Raw genomic sequence first — 18,070 nt, forward strand, 5'->3', positions numbered from 1 at the left:
GTGAAATTAAAATGTTTCCAAAACATTTAATGAAAAACTTTCAGGATATGTACAGTATGGTATACTTTTTGTAGAAATAAAGACACGACACATTTTCTTAAAGAAAAAAAAAAAAAGCTGGAAGGCTACCAGGATACATACCAAACTGTTGACCTTTGGGAAGGGGAAGAGGACTAGGATTGTGGGTAATGGCCAACGTGTACTTTAGCACTATCCTTGTATAATGTTTTGAGGGTTTTTTCCCCCCCCCAAGGAAAATGTACTAGTGTAATTAAAAATAATTGGGGGAAAGGAGTAAAGCAACGAGGTCAGGTCCATTGACACTGAGAAGGAAAGGGCACTGGCTCTGAATCCAGGCTGAGAGGGCCAATGTATTTGCTGCAGTCCTTCTGGAGCTGATGAGTCTAGGAAGAAGCGACGAGGGGTGAAATCAGGCGACGGAGGGAATGGATGGCTCAAACGGTGGTGACCGCCTGGATGGTGGAACTTTCTGAGTCAGGCACCTCCTGCTCCCTTCCTGGGATTAATTCAAAGGCTTTCACCGCCACACAGCCCAGCCTCTCCCGCTTCCGGCGTCACAAACCTCTTCCTGTTGCCAGCAAATTCTTGCCCCATTCCAGGTCCCCGACCCCCACTCCCCGAACCGCATCAGAGGAAGAGCTCCGGGCTGGCGGTGGTGGAAGGAGCCCTGCAGGCTAAGGCATGGCCCCGCTAAGTGCTAGACAAGGAGACTACAGCCAGAGTCGCGGCGGCACACCCGGAGACACTCTAAGACGCCGAAGCGTGACAGGGCCTGGGGTGATGGGGTGGGGGTGGGGGATTAGAGGGTAGCTAGGTTGCGGGGTGCAGGCAGTTACCAAACAAGCCGAAGGAGCTCCGAGGCAACCCCGCTGACTCTTCCAAGTGCCGTGACGAAGGCTTTCCTTTCGAAAGCAGCGCCACAGGGTCCCCATTGGTCTTCCATTCCAGCCAACCAGCAGGTCTCCCTATGGCCCACCCCCTCGATTAAGAAGCCAATCAGAGGAGAATATGTGCTTCCCGTTGCGTAAGACCAACTACAAGTTTGCTCATTTCTGACTGACGTGTGCGTAGCCAACCAGAAGAGCCGAGGCCTCGTAAGTCGGCTTCTTATATCAGTCGCCGTCTCGATCTACGTCACTGTCCTTGTCCCGTCCCTACCTGTAATCAAAGGTTTGGATCTGGGAGAAATAACCGAAAAGGAGATCCAAGCTGGAGGAATCGTGGCCCAAGAGGCAAAGTGATATCTCCCCGAGTTTCCAAGGAGGTTGGCCCTGAGGTCAGATGAGCCTGTGGTTAAGCTGTCAGTGCTGCTCTGGGATTGGCCTCAACGAGTGCCAACCTGAGAAAAGTATTGGTCATGAGAGCGCCTCAGATATGTTGCTTTGCCACTAGGGTAGTTGTTTCATTTTCCCCCAAATTTAGGTGGGAAGAAGGCTAGGAACATCCTGGGCCTTTAATTGAGATTATTGGTTTTTCTATAGCGAGGAGTGTAGGGATAATTAGCGGTAATAAATACTGCTTCTAGAACAACTAAAATGAAATGTGTGGAGAAACTTTTGAAAACCTGATAGTGGTATCATTACAACTAAATATGCCAGAAAATGCAAATTAAAACTAAGAAATACCACTTCCACCAACTAGTTTGGATAATTATGAATTGTTTAATATTTTTCCACGTTTGGCAAAAAAAAACTATTTGTAGGGAAACAGGAATTTCTCCACTTTTGGGAAGAAACAGAAATTCTCATTTGCTGTAAGTGGGAATCTAAACGGCACTTTTTAAGAAAGTAGCTTAGTAGTACCTATCAAAATCTAAAATGCACACATCCTTTGACCCAGGAATTCCTTCTCTCAAAATCTATCCTACAGAAACACGTAAAACACACGAGCAAGGTTATATGCAGCGTTACTTATAATAGTGGATGATTGGAGACAAATTTCCACCAATAAGTGAATCATTAAATGATGATACAACTACACTATGAAATGTTACTTAAAAAATGAGGTAAATTTCCATGTACTAATGTGAGAGGAAGTCCACACTATATTACAAAGTGATAAAGTTGCAGAATAATACATAAAATATCCCATTTTGTTTTCAAAAAAGTATATACAAGGGTGTGGGTATTCGATGATTGTATATGTGTGTATGAATATACGTATATATTCATATACATATAGTTGTGCATAGAAAAAAGTCTAGGAAGACACATACCAAATTAAGTTATTCTTGAGGAATGGGAATAGGGTTAGGGAATAAGGAGAAATCTCACTTTCTACATATTTATGTTTTGTTTCAATTTTGTCAACTAGCATTAATTACTTTTGAACTTTATCACAATAAAACATTTTAACAAAATAGGCACTTTTATAATCAGATCAAGTTATAATTTATAATATTGTAATTTTTTGTAATCAGATAAGTTATAATTTTGTAATCAGATCAGGTTATAATTTATATATTTTAAATCAGATCAAGTTATAATCATATCAAGTTATAATTTATATATTTTGTAATCAGATCAAGTTATAATTTATATATTTTAAATAAGAATAATTACATATAGTTATGAGGTGACTATTTCATTTAAAAATTTCGGCTAGGGACTTCCCTGGTGGTCCAGTGGTTAAGACTCTGCCCTTCTACTGCAGGGGGCGCAGGTTCGATCCCTGGTTGGGGAACTAAGATCCTGCATGCTGTTTGGCCACAAAATATTTTTTTTAATTTTTAAAAAAATAATAAATAAAAATTTCGGCTAGAAGACCTATGATAAAATTAGGGCAGCTGTAAATCAAATCACCACTGAGATTCAATGTGGGTACTCATGATTTGACACAACAGGATACAGGCAAACAAAATCTAATGAGGATAAGTGAAGAGTCATTCATTGCTGGGAGAGAAAACTAACTGCACTACAGCAAACTCCATCACACAGGGAAATTGTGCTTTCACCTTTTTGGTGGCATCACCTCCAGGGTTTCTCAATTCCTTGGCAAGGGTTGGAAATCATAAGCATTAGAGATTTAAGATACCTCAGATATCATTTAGTCAAATCCCCTCACTTTAAAGCTGAGAAAACAGGCCCAGAGTGGTGAAGCAATTTGCCTAAGGTGCTATAGCCAGCTAATAGCATAGCCAGCTCCAGAACCCAGGTTTCTATTCCAGGCCTATTACTCTTTCTACTACTTTTCAGATTTTCCTGAGTCTTTATTCTGATGACATATTAGGGAATATTTTTTAAGTCTTATGAATATTAGACATCCCTATATTTAAATTTTAGAAAATGCATAACAAAATAAAAAAGTATATCCCTCTACTAGCACAGATGATCAAAAGCTGACTGTATCTGGATGAAAGAAATTATTGGTATAATAAATAACATTTTCTTGAAAAGTAATGCATTAATTTCTGTGAATCTAACTGTATTTTACTGTTCACTTAAGAACTACTGTTTTATCCAATTTCTGATTGTTCTTCAATTGGCAGTACCTCTTAATCCTTTACCTTCAGTTTCTCTATATTAAGTAGTTGTTGATCTATATACAAACACTTAAAACCACCATAGGAAGCACCTATTTAAAGAAACCCTGTTATGATTTAAAGAAACCTTGTCATGAGTTAAAGAATCCTTTATTCTGTATAATGTGAATAATTACCCCCATTTTGTATGTTTTGTAAGGAATGACTTTTCTGTTCTCAATAGCAGAGACAGACAGATAGAGAGATAGATAGACAGACAGGAGGGAGAGAGAAAATAAAAGTAAATTAGGGAATAATTTTTTTTTGTACAAGGCAAAAAAACAGATAAGAAGAATGAGGGGTGGTGGGTGGTCGGGAAGGGAGTGGCAGAGAACCACAAGCTAAATTAGTCACAAAGTGTTTACATTTTAAAAGTAAACTTGAACACTGCGAAGTATAAATGGACTAACAACCACCTAAACTTCAGGCTATAATTAAAGTGGTGTCCAGTTTTAGACTCTATGACTTAGGGACATACGAGGACCTTGGAGAGATTTCAGAATAATAAAGATAAAAGGGTTAAAAATGAGTGAAGTGAGGAAAACTTAGAACTGTTATTGTGTCTAAGAAGAGAAGACCAGAGGTGACTCAACAGTCCTCAAGGATGGGAAGAAATATCCATTTCAGTGAGCAGCTGGTCTGCATTTCCAAAGCAAAAAAGTAATTTTACTTAAATTATTACAGCATGTATTTGAAGATGGAAGTGTCTTAAATAGGACACCTCATCCAACAAAAACTCCAGAGAAGCCTGAATGCTGTCCACCTTTCCCACCCTTTACTAGCTCAACTCATCTCAAAGAATGGTTCAAAGGGTGGATAAGGCATCTGTGGAATGTGAGGATTTAGACTTCTTTTGGTTGTAGCTACTATGTTCAAAAATTTTTGTTAGCCTCTGTCCCCCAGGTCCCAGTGAAAGGTTGAGCTGCTTTCTGTGCTATGGATAAAGGGGATTAATTAGTCGTAAATACCTAGATGCATGCATAAACTTGAATTCCTTATAAAAGTATGCTTCTCCTTCTCAGTGTTGATGGGCTTATATTTGGGGTTCTTTCAGAACCCAGTTACATTTGACTCCAAAGAGGGAATTTACCTGATATTTAAAAAGTTTGGACAACTAACTAGATGTGTCTGGACCTCTTATTTTGTCTCTAGCATTTTTTTGTCTTGTTTAGATATCTCCTGAACTAAAGTATAAGAAGTATAAGGTCTTTGAAGAAAGAGAATGTAATCATTTTATTTTACATCAAGCACCCTGCCCCATCACAGCCCAGCTTAATATTTTGTTTTACAGCTGCTTTTTCTAGTTATTCTCTATTCATTCTCCAACACTGCTGCCTGTGAAGGTTGCATTTCTCTTATTACTCTTCCTTTCTCTTATCTCACAGAAACAGCTAGTCTTCCCTGTCCCCTCAGATATCTTTAGTCATCTAATTCCTGAACTACCAAAACCTCTTAACTTCTTCAGTTCAGCCCCCACTCTTCTACTTGGACCCAAATACCATTGTTAAGTCATCTTAATTCATAATGTTTTGACCACATCACTTTCTATACCTTCTTTCCACGCTCAACTACATGATTAAAACTACCTTTGACTCCCCAAATGCCAAGATTCCTACCTAACCTCTCATCCCAAACCTTTCCCAAAACCCGCTTTGTGTATGAAGCCATTTCAGAACCCACTGGTCAAGTGAAAATATCCATCCATCAAAAATTCTCAGAGTTCACTCACCTTTCTGCCTGCATCAAATCTATGTGAAAGAAAAACATCTCAATTGAGGTAAAAAGCCTATGAAAGAAATAGTGTTTGTAAGGGGTGTGAGGGTGTGTCGGAGGATGAGCGTATGTACAAACGTGTTTATGTACACAGATAGCATATACATATACATATACACACACAATAAATATATTTTGCCCAAATTAGCACACACCCACAAGGTTAAAAACCAAATCTGCTAAATCTGACCCAAACCACAGTTACTGAGACCTATGGCTACTTCCTGCAAGCACATGCATTACCTCTGTGACAAAGTCAATTGCGTGTTGCAAGGAAGATAGGTAAGTACTGCTACAGGCAGCTAGGATTCTGCTTTTTTTTAAATTTAAATGTAAAAATTACTTATCACTTCAGGACATTGACCATGTTGTATAATTTCTGCACAATACCCAGAATATCCTAGAAACTAAAAAGTACTAAATTTACAACTTAAGCAGGAAAACAGAGGCTTACTTCACAGTGGTTTAATATGAACAGAGTTGAATATGACATTGTCTGACAGAAGAATGAACATTTTGCTGAATAAAAGCCCCGAGTCAGGATATATACACAGCAGAAATGGGGCCTCAGGCTCTCAGCACTTGTGCACAATGAAAGGAGAAATCTTTTTTTAAAAAAAGTCAATAACAGAGGATACAAATGAAAAAGGCAGCAACAACACCAACACTGGGAAGGTGGGAAAGGGAGCAGAGCCTCACTCTAGGGGCTGCTCAGCCCCTGGCACAGGCCCGGCAGCTGAAGAGCTGATCTGTGTCAGGGAACTTCAACATTTAGATGGACTCCAAACCCCATATCAAAATCCAATCCTAATCTCTCCGATCAGGGTCTTGTCAGAATCAGTAATCCTTTCCCTCAAGACCCTATATAAAGAATTCCAGTCCTTCCATGATAGGGTGACTAAGCAAAGAGCCCCCACTTTTGACCTGACACCAGAGTTAACCTGCTCCCATCCCACCACTTGGGACAGATATCGGGCCCCAGCAAACAAACCACTACATCCCAGACAGAAGCCCAGGAAAGTCGCCAGCCTCAAGAAGCTGCCTCAGACTCTAAGTTTTAGGAAATCTATACCCAGCTGCTAAACCTAGCTCAGCTTCCGGGGAGAATGCTGGGGTTCCATGGGAAACAAGTGCAGGCAGTTCAATAACCCTGTGACCAAGCTGGGGAGGGCAGCGACAACTCTTGCCCCTAAGCCCCATCAATAGCTCAAAGTGCTTAGGAGAAGTCAGAGACTGTGTGGTTTGTTCATGTGTTTTCTGTCTTGTGGCAGCACTAAATGGGACGGGGGAAAGGGAGAATGGAAGGAAGAGAGTGGTGATGCCCTTCCCTACCACCGGGAGGTACCTAGAAAATGATCCACTCCCACCCTTCAGGGAGTTACCTGGCAGTGGTGAGTTTCCCCTAGCCCTCAAGCCTCCAAATCTGCAAAGCTAACCCATAAAAGCAGCAAGGGCTTGGGGAGGGAGAACTGCTGGCCCAGCCCATTCTGACTCACCTGCTGGTGAGCGAGAACAGGCAGCCAGAGCGGGGAGCCACAAAGGAAAGGGGCTAGGCAACAGGAGCTCCCCAACTGCCCTATGGCTTTCTTCTGACTCTGAAGCAGCCATGATGATGGGCCCAGAAAACCCACACACCTTGCTCCACACAACAGACTGCTTAGACTCTAGAATTACTGCCATGAAAAGCAACAAGGGAGACAGAAAGTACAACAAAAGAAACTCTTGAGAAAACTGGGAACGGGCCTAGAGAAAACGAGAGCTTTTCAGTCTCTGCCACCTTCCCCACAAGGAAAAAAGTTCATGCAGGTAGGAAAGGCAGGGTCTTTCCCTGCTCAGTATTCCTGGTTAAACCTAAGAGTAAGAAAAATCCCCTGGACTTGCAGCATCAGTATGTACCCAAGTGCCCCACCAGCACAAGACCCGCCCCCCACAAGGTTAGCCTTCTGGCATGGGTAAATGCCCAAGAAATTGCCTTCCAGTCCAATCCCCCCACCCACCCCCCAACCCCAAGCAAAGGGCATCTGCCTGTGGTTTCCCACCTCTCCTCAGAGGAGAGGATCCTAGCAGAGTGCCCATGGTATAGTCAGGTACCAAGGAACACAATGCCAGACAGTCTATCAGGCCAGGGGATGGAGAGCCAACTTCAGATCAAAGAGAGAGAGAGAGGCTTAGTGTAAAAACCAATGTCATTTCAGCAGGAAAGTAGAGGGCAAGTGGTGAGAGGGGCTCCTACTGGCGCACCTTCCCAGGGACGTAGTTCCTGTCAATTGCCTCCTCCTGCAGGAACATGTGTAGGCAGCGTTCGTTCTGAGCCAGTGGGTGCCCAGCAATTCTATAAAGAGACCAAGATGGTTATCAGTATTATCTGGGATAAGAGAGAATTCGCAGAGGGATAGGGCTGTGGATGTGGACAGGGGAAGAAGGGCAAAGTCAGCCCTGAAGTTCAAGCAAGTAGAGGACAGCAGCAGGGTACCACTTCAACCCTAATATTGCAGAAGGGAAGGGGACAGAGGCGTAAGGTGGGGGAAATCCCTAGACACATCCAACATGCAGCGCTTTCTCAGGCCCTGAGGCACAGGATCGGAATTCTGCTCAAAGGAATGGAGTTTTACTGTCCAGTGAGCCCAGCACACAATCGGCACCACATCATATTACCCATTACAAAAGAGGAAAGAGACGAAACATATAGAAAGACCAAAATGGCAAAAGTAGCAAAAGGAATCCCCAGGAACTTGGCTTACTTGTTAATAAACTGTTCGAGGCCCTGCCTCCTTTCTTCAATAAAGGACTCCTCAAAGATCCCTTCGTCTCCTCGAAAAGGGAGCTGCCGCTTCAAGGCTTTCCCAGGCAGTGGTGGTACTACAATCTGTAGGCAGACGCAAAATATCAGTCACACGGGAGAGGACAGAGACGGAATAAGGTGGTAAAGCACTGTATACTTCATTTCCTATTAGGCATAGGGTCCATCCTATGCCATAGTTCAGCAACTTGCAAGAACTGAGGTCATAAGAACAGTCAGGGGGTGGCTCAGGTCAAAAATTAATCCAGCTCTGTTTCTGTGGGAGGACAGGTTTACCATCTCAAAAGAAAGGAAGTAAACTTCAAATATTCTTCACTTTCTTTGACAGTCCACTACAATCCAAAAATTTAGCTACACTTTCCATTTTTAGCACCTAAAGGAATTAAGTTGTATGACTTTTCTAGCCACTAAGTCAACTAATAGTTTTTCTTTACAATTTCTCCTGAACTTACCACTTTCAAGTTTCAAAGGGTATCACCCAGATCCAATATATTGGGATTTAGTAGACAGAGTGTGTTCACCCTCTCTGTTGCCTTCAAGATTTTATAAACCTATGCAGATCTCCTCTCTCAAGGATGCCACACAGGAAACAGGGCCATACCTTACTATCTCGCTCCAGCTCATTTTTTAGCCACTCGAAGTCACTGTAGCGCCGTCGTACACAGGACTCCTTCAGCTTGAAGATAGGTAGGTTTGTCTACAGGGAAGAAGGAATGTGAGAGAAGAGAGATGGTAAGAAATGTCAGCCTGTGATGGCCACCTATCACAACCACTTGGACAGGTCTTAAGAAAGAAACAGCTCCTATGGACCATGTTCCTAGAACCCTTTCAAAGCACCACCGGGTGAATACCAATCCTTACCACATCCAGCCTTGTCACAGGTGGTGATTAGAAGTCCCTTGCTGCTTAGAATTTATCCTATGAATAGACTTGAAGTTGTACATAAATATGTATGTACAAGGGTTTTCACTGAATTTTCTCATTTGTAATAATAATATATGTCCATCAACAGATAACTGGTTAAATAAATTATGATACACTTGTACAGTGGAATACAACTATGAAAAGAATGCGAAAGATATATATGTCCCAGTATGGAAAGATATTAAGCATTAAAATCAAGGCACACAACAGTATATACAGCCTGCCTCTATTTGTTTTTAAAAGGGATAGATATGTATACGTGTATATATTTATATTTATGAATTAAATATTTATGAAAAGATACTGATAACAATGATTGACTTGGGAGAATAAGACTAGACAACTGGAGCGGGTAGGTCACATTTTTCATTGTGCAAATTTGAATTTATCATATGCATGCATTACATTTTCAGTTGAAAAGTGAATTTAAGTTCCCTGGAAAGAACAAGAGATAAGCACCTCCAAAGTATGCTTTCCTCTGCTTTTGCTGTCCAAATCCTCTCCATTCTACAAGCCCAGCTCAAGTCTCACTTCATCCAGGAAATCTGTCCTGACAACACCAGCTTAATTTATTGGTCTCCCTCTCCTCTGAACTCCTATGACACACAGACTTTGGTACTGCCTGACACACCACTGTTTTAAGCATTATGTTAGTCTTGCTACCTAACTAAATTATAATTTCATTGAAATCGGGAGCCATGACTACTGCTGCATCTCCCTAAATGTAGATTATGCAAGTTACTCAGTAAATACTCAATTGATTAATAGTGGCCCTATGTATCTGTTTACCCTCTCCTTATCCAGAAAGTGCAGCAGAAGTAGCACTTACATTAAGTTGGCTTACCATAGCTTGCTCCCTGATATAAATCGGCTTATTCCCACATCTTAATCACTGAGAATTTTCCCAAGGCTCCAATGGCAACAGGAACCTCCAACAAAAAGCCCTGATCCTCACTCCTATCTACAAGTTCTAAGTAGAAATGGCCAAACAAATGTATTAATACTGACTATATTTCCCACCAGTCAATTCAAATCAGTAGATGGAAAAAAAAGGAGCTCGTTTCTCTCCTTTCTCCACAGCTAACTCAGAGCAGGTAAAGAGCATTGGAGCTATGCTAGAGGTTCACACATTCCTCACTATGTCATGCTTTGTAGTCCTCAAGTCTGGAAACTGTCTTTTCAGGATCTAGCTCTAGGTATAGGGCATCAAAAGCCAAATAACTGGCCAACTTACATTAGTTACAACTATACTCAGGATCAAGATCCCAGGAATGTCAATGGGTTGAAGTGGAGTGGGATATACGTAAAGTAATATCTTATTACCGAAACTATTTTTTAGAAGAATAAATAAGAAAATGGAAACAGCGGTTTCTTCAGAAAGGGGAACCTCTGGAAGGCAGAGGGAGAGAGGGAGACTTCATTTTTACAGTACAGTTGACACTTGAACAACACGGGTTTGAACCACATGGGTCCACTTATACACAGATTTTTTTCAATAACTATAGTATATCATTTTTGTACCTTTTGAATTTTGTACCATGTGCATGTATTACCTATTCACAATCAGCCATTATAGAGAACATTCTCAGAATCCTGCACAAAATATATATGTGTATCAAATCATCACATTCTACACCTCAAACCTACACAAAGTTATCTGTCAATTATATCTCAATAAAACTGGGAGTAAAAATAATCAGTCAAGAAAAAAAGCCCTTCAGTATCATGAGATTCCAGGTTTCCACCAGAGTTCAAGACAAATACTGTGATCCCCAAACAGTAGAACCTTAACCAGTAGGCCTTTACAGAAGCCAACAGAAGAATCTAAGAAAAGAAAAAAAGTGCTGAGTAGATTCTTCCAAGACACAGCGAAACCACCCACTGCCATTTTGTGAACTTCCTCCTTCGACTTACAAAAATGCTATTCTTTCCCCACCCCCACAGGATGGTGACAGTAACGGCCTTTCATCTCAGCACCTAGCCATCTAAGGAAGGGGATACTATGTACTAGGATACTCTCTCAGCTCCAACCTACAAATTATATGAGGGAGACACGATTGTGTAGTACAGCATATAGAGTCCTTTGGCTCTGATCAACACAAAATCAAGGGAAAGGGGAGAAAGAAGCAAAGTTCAAGTCCACAGGACAACTGACATTTGAAAAGTTCCATACATATCTTGTTAAGCCACCAGAATACCTCTCCAGACTCCTTATTTCTTGGGGTGGGTATTCCTTCCCTGAGCTATCATACAAAGAAACAAGTCAGTGCCATCTGCTTCTACCATACACAATGCTTAACTCCCAAAGCCCATTCTCCTGAGTCTCATGCTCCCTATAATGCCTACCGTGATCAGTCACTTAAATTAGCAATTTCAAACCAAATGATTTCACCAATTTTCCCCAAAACAGAGTTCAACAAAAATATTAAAAGCCTATATAGCCATATAAATTAACATAAATACAAATTAACTCAAACCCACAGAAGTAGGAACTGCCATCAACCCTCTCATCAATCACTATACAATTAGTAATTGTGGAAAAGACTGATGAAAATCTTAGTGGGTAAAAAAAAATCTTGCACACTAAAGTTTTGCAACTAAGCATTGCCGAAGAGACTAAAGTGTAGTGGAAAGAGTATGGTGGGCTTTGGAGTCAGACGGACCTGGGTTCAAATCTCAACCCTGCCACTTATTAGCTATGTGTACTTGGGCAAATTACTTAAACTGCATTCCTCCTCAGTTTTCTATCTGTAAAATGGTGTTTTGTAAGGACTTCGAAACTAAAACCTAGTTCAGTGCCTGGCACACAGTAGGCACTAGATGAACAGTTCCTGTTTTATTAGAATGCCTGAAGTAGAGAACAATTCCATTCATAATCCCTACAGCTCTTGGGTAATACATCAAGACAATGTCTCCAAGACCCCACAGCAGAGAGTTCTTACACTGAACAAGTTATGCCCAGGATTCCTCAGGTAATTAAGTTCTCTGCCATTAACAGTTCCCAGCTTTTATTATATTTTGAGGGCTCTAACGTCCATTCTTCCCCAAAGACATGATTTCAAACAGTTCTTATATAGACAAGTTTTTCTCATTTTTTTCTATTCGCGTTTCTTTCTTCAGTTTGGACTTTGCCAAACTTGGAATTTGGAGATCATCGCTTCTTAATTAGGTTTGAAAGCCCAGGTGGGAGAGCACACTCTCTCATTCAATTCATTCATTCAAAAATAAAAGCACATACACTCTTTTAGGTCTTCAAATGCTGTTTGAGCAGCATGCTGTCCATAGAGAATATTCTGGCCCTCTAGTCTGAGAAGAAAACATAAGGAAAATTAGAAAATGGCTCTCAAACTTTTTTGCCTGTAACCACTTCAATGGGGCCAAAGACACTGCAAACCATGTACTCTGCACATTCCATCCTTGCATCGTGGACTAAGAACTAGAGAATAAAGTCCTCTGTAGTGCACACTGGAAGAAACCACTCCTGGGGCAGTCCTGAAATGTCATATATTAAAGTTAACTACAGACTAGGGACTAATATAATGAATCCAAAAGGTTAATCTAGGGCAGAAAGGGCAAATGGCCATTCATATACAGAAATGCCAAATGAGAGCCAATAAATATTCTGGATACTTCAAATCTAAAGGGTCAGCCCAGGATGAGGGCAGCGACTGACAATCCGCCAATCCGAGTGCAAGGTCAGGTTTTCCAGTGAGCATGTAGTACCTGAGAAAACTTAAGCATTAAACACTTCTCTCCTTCAGATGTTAATTCTACACAAGTCTGGGAAGCACTCAGTCTCAAGGAGACTCCCCTTCTTATTTCTGCTCCACCAAGCCCACTGTCCTGTCTCCCGTTCCTGGAATCTCTCTTCCCTTTAATCTAGGCTTTGCTCAACTCCATCATCCACGGAGACCTCATTAAGAAGAAGCTCCTCTGGGCCTTCCTGTCCCCCTTCTTCAGACTGACTTCCCACAACCTAGTTTAGTTATGGGACCCCGCAGCATATCGCCTTGGCTCTCCATCCCCCGGCCCTCTTCCACTCCTCCTTCCCTCCTTCTGTCGCTACAGTCCTGATTCCTATTTCCTGTAATTCCTCACTCTAATCCTCTCCATCCTTCCCCACCGTCTCCAGCCATGCTTCACTTCTTGCTCATGGGTACTTGTTTTCCCTCACGCCGGTCCAATGTCCCCCCTCAGGAGTTTTCTGTATCCTCGGGCCACAACCGAGTGGGCAGACCTCTCTGCAAACCTATTAAGCCCCTAACCCCCAAATGACCCCTCCAGCGTCTTCTCCACCGTTGGCCGTCCCTATGGCAGCCTCACCCCCCGCCCACCCCCGCCCTCCCCGCCCAGCCGCCCGGTCCTCCCTCAGCTGTCTCCCTCACCCCGTGACTCACCCGCATGCGAACCTCATAGGTGGTGAAGCGCGCGCGGCCCACGCCCACCGTCTGTGGGTTAAAGATGTCGATCTCCAGGAAGTTACTTGGCGGTCCGTAAGCGTCAGTCAGGTCCTGCGGCTTCGAGTTAAGGCGCCGAGTGTCAGCTACTGCCGTGTCCGACATCTTTCCGAAGGAGAGACCGGGACCGGGGAAGGGGGGATGGGGGACAGAGGCCGAAGGCAGGAGCGCGCACGGCCCCTCCCGCTTGCAAAATAACCAGCCAACCCACAGAGTACGGCGCCGCGCACGCGCGCCCACGCACGCACGCGCACACCGCCGCGACCCGGGGCCCGGCACCCTGAATAGCGGCGAAGCGGACGGCTGGAAGTCCTGTACCGAGGAGGCGTCATTCAGACTTCCGGGCAGTGTTTGTGGCCGCCCCGGAACCTGCGTCTTCAAAACGCACCCCCAGTATCCTAGGAAGCACTACAGGGGAGATCCGCCAATCGCTGCTCCTCAAGCCAAGAAATTGTCTTATACTGTGCATCAATCAGCAGTGGGCACTGCCCCGCGAGCTAGGATCGTACAGTGATAGGCCGAAGCCCCGTGACCTGAATTAGTCCTGGTTTTGCGCGAAAATAGAAGGGTGGTTTCCCGATGGTGGGGTTTCAACAATGGTACTAAGAACCTAAAACGCAGCCCGGCCACTTGTGCCACTAATAGTTTCAATTCATTTCACACACAATTGAGCACTCAGTGAGCGCTACTTATGGTGCCAGGAAAGCAGCGAGGATGGGGTATACAAAGATGATTTCTCATTCTCACTTTTCAGGAAAATTTGGGCATATCTTCATCCTCCACTTGTTGCCACATAAAAGCTAATTTCAGGTGTACTCGGATATTACATTTCTCAGCAAACTGAGGGCACTTATTTCAACACCTTCTATCGCTACTCTGCGAAACTCCAAATTTGGCGCTGCTCTGAGGTTGCTTACAGCCCATAATGGAGATAGAATATGTGTCTACATGAGAATATCTATAGAGATACTAATATTTGTATGACTAATTTACACATGGCGCACATGAAGAGGGTAGTGCCCACAGTAAAGGTGGTGATTTTAGGTCATCCTTTCTCCTCCTTGCACCAGCCCTCTTCTGCTCAAAAAAAAATTTCCCATATCATTGATGCCTGAAATTCTTTCAACGGAGTACAAGGCCCTATAATTTCACAGTTAAGTTATTTAAGTCAATTTAAGTGATATCTCCTAAGCAACTACTTATGCGTCAGGCACCATGCTAAACACTAAAGACCTAGAGTTCAATAAGAGAGTCCCCGCCTTCAAGGAGTTAGCATTCTAGAAAAGGAGACGAGTAAATAAAATTAATAAAATGTGACAAATACAAAATAAGTGAATATTCCAAGCAACACATAGGACATGAGTAACTGGAGGAATTAAGGAAGGCTTCCTGGAGGAGGAAACATCTGAGTTTGACAGACATGAAAAGACAAACAGGAATGGAAATGGGGAAAGGTAATTTCTTGCAGAGGGAATAGCATATGCAAAGTCATCCAGATAAGAAACAGCATGATATTTTTAGGCAATTATCACCAATTCAGGTTGTGTAGTGGAAGTGCTTAGAGAGGTAGCCTGGCTGGGGATGGGCAGATGAGGATGATCCTTCTATATTAAGCAAAGGATCTTTGGTTTTATGATGCAGACAATAAGAAGCCACTGAAGGATCTTCAACACACACACACACACACACACACACACACACAAAGACATGATCAGATTCGTGTTTTAGAAGGATTATTTTGCAGGCAACATGGAAGATGTATCTGAGTTGAGTGTGACCAATTATGAGTATCTATTGATACAGTAGTACTTGGAATCAGATGATGGTGGTGGGAATGGAGAAAAGGGAAGAGAGAAGGCTGAGACTGAGGAAATAAAATGATAGGAGTTGTATCTGATAGATATGGTGGTAGTATAGTATAGGGCTTAAATGTGTGAGCTATGGACTTAGGCTGCCTGGGCTTAGATCATTGCTTCCTGGCTGTATAACCTTGAGCATGTTATCCAACAAGTTTTCCTCCTCTGTAAAACGGAAATAAGACTAAAAGCTACCCCTGGGGCTTTTGTGAGAATTCAATGAAATAAAATATGTGCAAATAGTAAGTCCTCAGTAACTATTAGCTATTATTACTATTTGACGGGAGAGAGAGAAAATAGATAAAATGACTCCTAGGTTTCTGAGGTAGGTAACTATGTGGATTGCTGGTACCACCAATCGAAATTGGAATTACAGAAAGAAGAGTAAGCTTGGGAGGGAAGACAGTGAGTTCAATTTAGATAAATCTGGGGTGTCTGTAGGACATCCAAATGTCCAAGAGGCAGCTGGAAATACTGGCCTGGAGCTCGAGGGTGTGACTAGAATTAGAGATTTGGGAATTATTAGCATACAGTGTAGAAAGAAAAATGTGAAGAGGCAAGGACAGAGTATTTAAAAATTGATGAAGGCATGCAATGTTGATGAGACTGTAAATCTGTACAATCTTTCTGGGAGGCTAATTGGCAGTATGTATTAAAAAAAAAAACCCTTTGACCTCAGGAAGCTTGTAATACTGGTTGTCTCTGGAGAGCAGAACTGGAGAACAGGAGTCAGGGACAGCAGGGAGAGTTGTTTTTCATTTTCATTTCATTTATGTTTAAGTGCTTTTGTATTGTAAAAATATTTTAAGTGGGAATTCCCTGGCGGTCCAGTGGTTAGGACTCAACTCTTTCACTGCCGGGGCCCGGGTTCAATCCCTGATGGGGGAACTGAGATCCTGCAATCCATGGGGCGCCGCCAAAAAAAAAATTAATATTATTTATCAAAACTTTTGGCTCAAAATTTTCACCTCGATCATAAAACTCAGTGTCTTGTGTAAATGGCCAAATTCAGGGTTCTCCTATGTATCCATGTAAAATAATGTTCTTATATTCGTTGATATGGAATGATGCCCACAAAAAAAGTGAAAAAAAGCTGGTAAAAAAATACTGTAGACCATGGCGGTCAGCAAGAAAAAGCGCCTTACAAAAGGCAGCAAAAAAGGAGCCAAGAAGAAAGTACCATGATTGAAGCTCACGTTGACGTCAAGAGTACCGATGGTTATTTGCTTCATCTATTCTGTGTGGGTTTTACTAAAAAACGCAACAATCAGATTCAGAAGACCTCTTATGCCCAGCACCAGCAGGTCCACCAAATTCGGAAGAAGATGATGGAAATCATGACCCAAGAGGTGCAGACAAGTGACTTGAAAGAGGTGGTCAATAAATTGATTCCAGACAGCACTGGAAAAGACATAGAAAAGACTTGCCAATCTATTTATCTGCTCCATGGTGTCTTTGTTAGAAAAGTAAAAATGCTGAACAAGCCCCAGTTTGAATTGGGAAAACTCATGGAGCAACATGGTGAAGGTAGTAGTTCTGGGACTTCCCTGGTGGCACAGTGGTTAAGAATCTGCCTGCCAATGCAGGGGACACGGGTTCAATCCCTGGTCCGGGAAGATTCCACATGCCGCGGAGCAACTAAGCCCGTGCGCCACAACTACTGAGCCTGCACTCTAGGGCCCACATGTGGCAACTACTGAGCCCACGTGCCTAGAGCCCGTGGTCCACAATGAAGAGCAGCCCCCCACTCTCCGCAACTAGAGAAAGCCCGCGCGCAGCAACAAAGACCCAACACAGCCAAAAATAAATAAATTAATAAATAAAATAATTAATTAATTTTAAAAAGGGGAAAATATAGTAGTTCTGGAAAAGCTACTGGGGATGAGGCAGGTGCTAAAGTTGAATGAGTTGATGGATATTAGCTGCCAGTCCAAGAATCTGTTTAAAATTCAGACTTTTAATGGTGACAAATAAAAGATCTTATTTGTGAAAAAAAATTGTAATATGATACCATTTGTATTACTGTATATGATATATATAATAATTTTTAAAGACTAGAAGGATATAAATGAAAATGTTAGTGGTAGTTACCTCTGTGTGGTGGTGGGGTTTCAGTTTTATGTTTTTATTTATAATTTTCTAAAGGACCTGATTTTTAACAATAAACATGTATCTTTTTTTAATCAGAAAAAATAAAACTATTTCCATCCCGGAAAAAAATTAAAGGACAGGCACAGGAAGAGAAGCTTGTGAAGGAAACCCAGGAAGGAATTTTCGGAGAGGTAGAAAGAGAACCAGGAGACAATAGTGATCTGAAGGAGAGGGATAAAAAATGTTTCCAAAAGGAAAGTAGGTGGTTAACAGTGTTTAATACAGTAGAATGGTCAAATAAAACCTGGGAAATGTACACTCAATTTGACAATTACCTAAAGGTGAGAGGTTTGGTAGAGCACTGGGAGTAGAACCCAGATTGCAGCAGATTAAGAATTGAATTAAGAGGTGAAGTGGGGCTTCCCTGGTGGCGCAGTGGTTGAGAATCTGCCTGCTAATGCAGGGGACACGGGTTCGCGCCCTGGTCTGGGAAGATCCCACATGCCGCGGAGCGACTAGGCCCGTGAGCCACAACTACTGAGCCTGCGCGTCTGGAGCCTGTGCTCCGCAACAAGAGAGGCCACGATAGTGAGAGGCCCGCGCATCGCGATGAAGAGTGGCCCCCGCT

At 42.5% G+C, this 18,070-nt stretch overlaps 2 protein-coding genes across 3 annotated transcripts; one reads left to right on the forward strand and one right to left on the reverse strand.

Moving 5' to 3' along the window:
* Positions 1–7,318: 7,318 nt before the first annotated feature.
* SNX12 (sorting nexin 12) lies at positions 7,319–13,813 on the reverse strand. Of its 2 annotated transcripts, none has more exons than XM_059910588.1 (4): positions 13,448–13,813; positions 8,716–8,811; positions 8,056–8,180; positions 7,319–7,646 (listed from the first exon to the last, which is right to left on the reverse strand). In XM_059910588.1, exons 1-4 carry the CDS (start codon positions 13,598–13,600, stop codon positions 7,544–7,546), a joined length of 477 nt encoding a protein of 158 aa, XP_059766571.1. In that variant the 5' UTR covers positions 13,601–13,813; the 3' UTR covers positions 7,319–7,543. The 2 variants fall into 2 exon arrangements, with proteins under 2 accessions (XP_059766571.1, XP_059766570.1); XM_059910587.1 differs by having other exon boundaries at positions 13,436–13,811.
* Positions 13,814–16,522: 2,709 nt separating this feature from the next.
* LOC132357573 (small ribosomal subunit protein eS1-like) lies at positions 16,523–17,297 on the forward strand. The gene is given in 2 exon segments (XM_059911147.1): positions 16,523–16,909; positions 17,213–17,297. Coding segments are annotated over 2 exon segments (462 nt in total). The 5' UTR covers positions 16,523–16,532.
* The last annotated feature ends 773 nt before the right edge of the window (positions 17,298–18,070 follow it).

This window comes from Balaenoptera ricei, chromosome X (genome assembly GCF_028023285.1).
Source record: "Balaenoptera ricei isolate mBalRic1 chromosome X, mBalRic1.hap2, whole genome shotgun sequence".
Classification (NCBI taxonomy): Eukaryota; Metazoa; Chordata; class Mammalia; order Artiodactyla; family Balaenopteridae; genus Balaenoptera; species Balaenoptera ricei.

Coding starts and splice junctions, on each gene's coding strand:
- SNX12 (XM_059910587.1), bottom strand. CDS start 13,600: ATGTCGGACACGGCAGTAGCTGACACTCGGCGCCTTAACTCGAAGCCG. Junction 8,181..8,715: donor AGCTGGAGCGAGATAGTAAG/GTATGGCCCTGT, acceptor GTCTGCCTACAG/ATTGTAGTACCACCACTGCC. Junction 7,647..8,055: donor CTCGAACAGTTTATTAACAA/GTAAGCCAAGTT, acceptor GTCTCTTTATAG/AATTGCTGGGCACCCACTGG.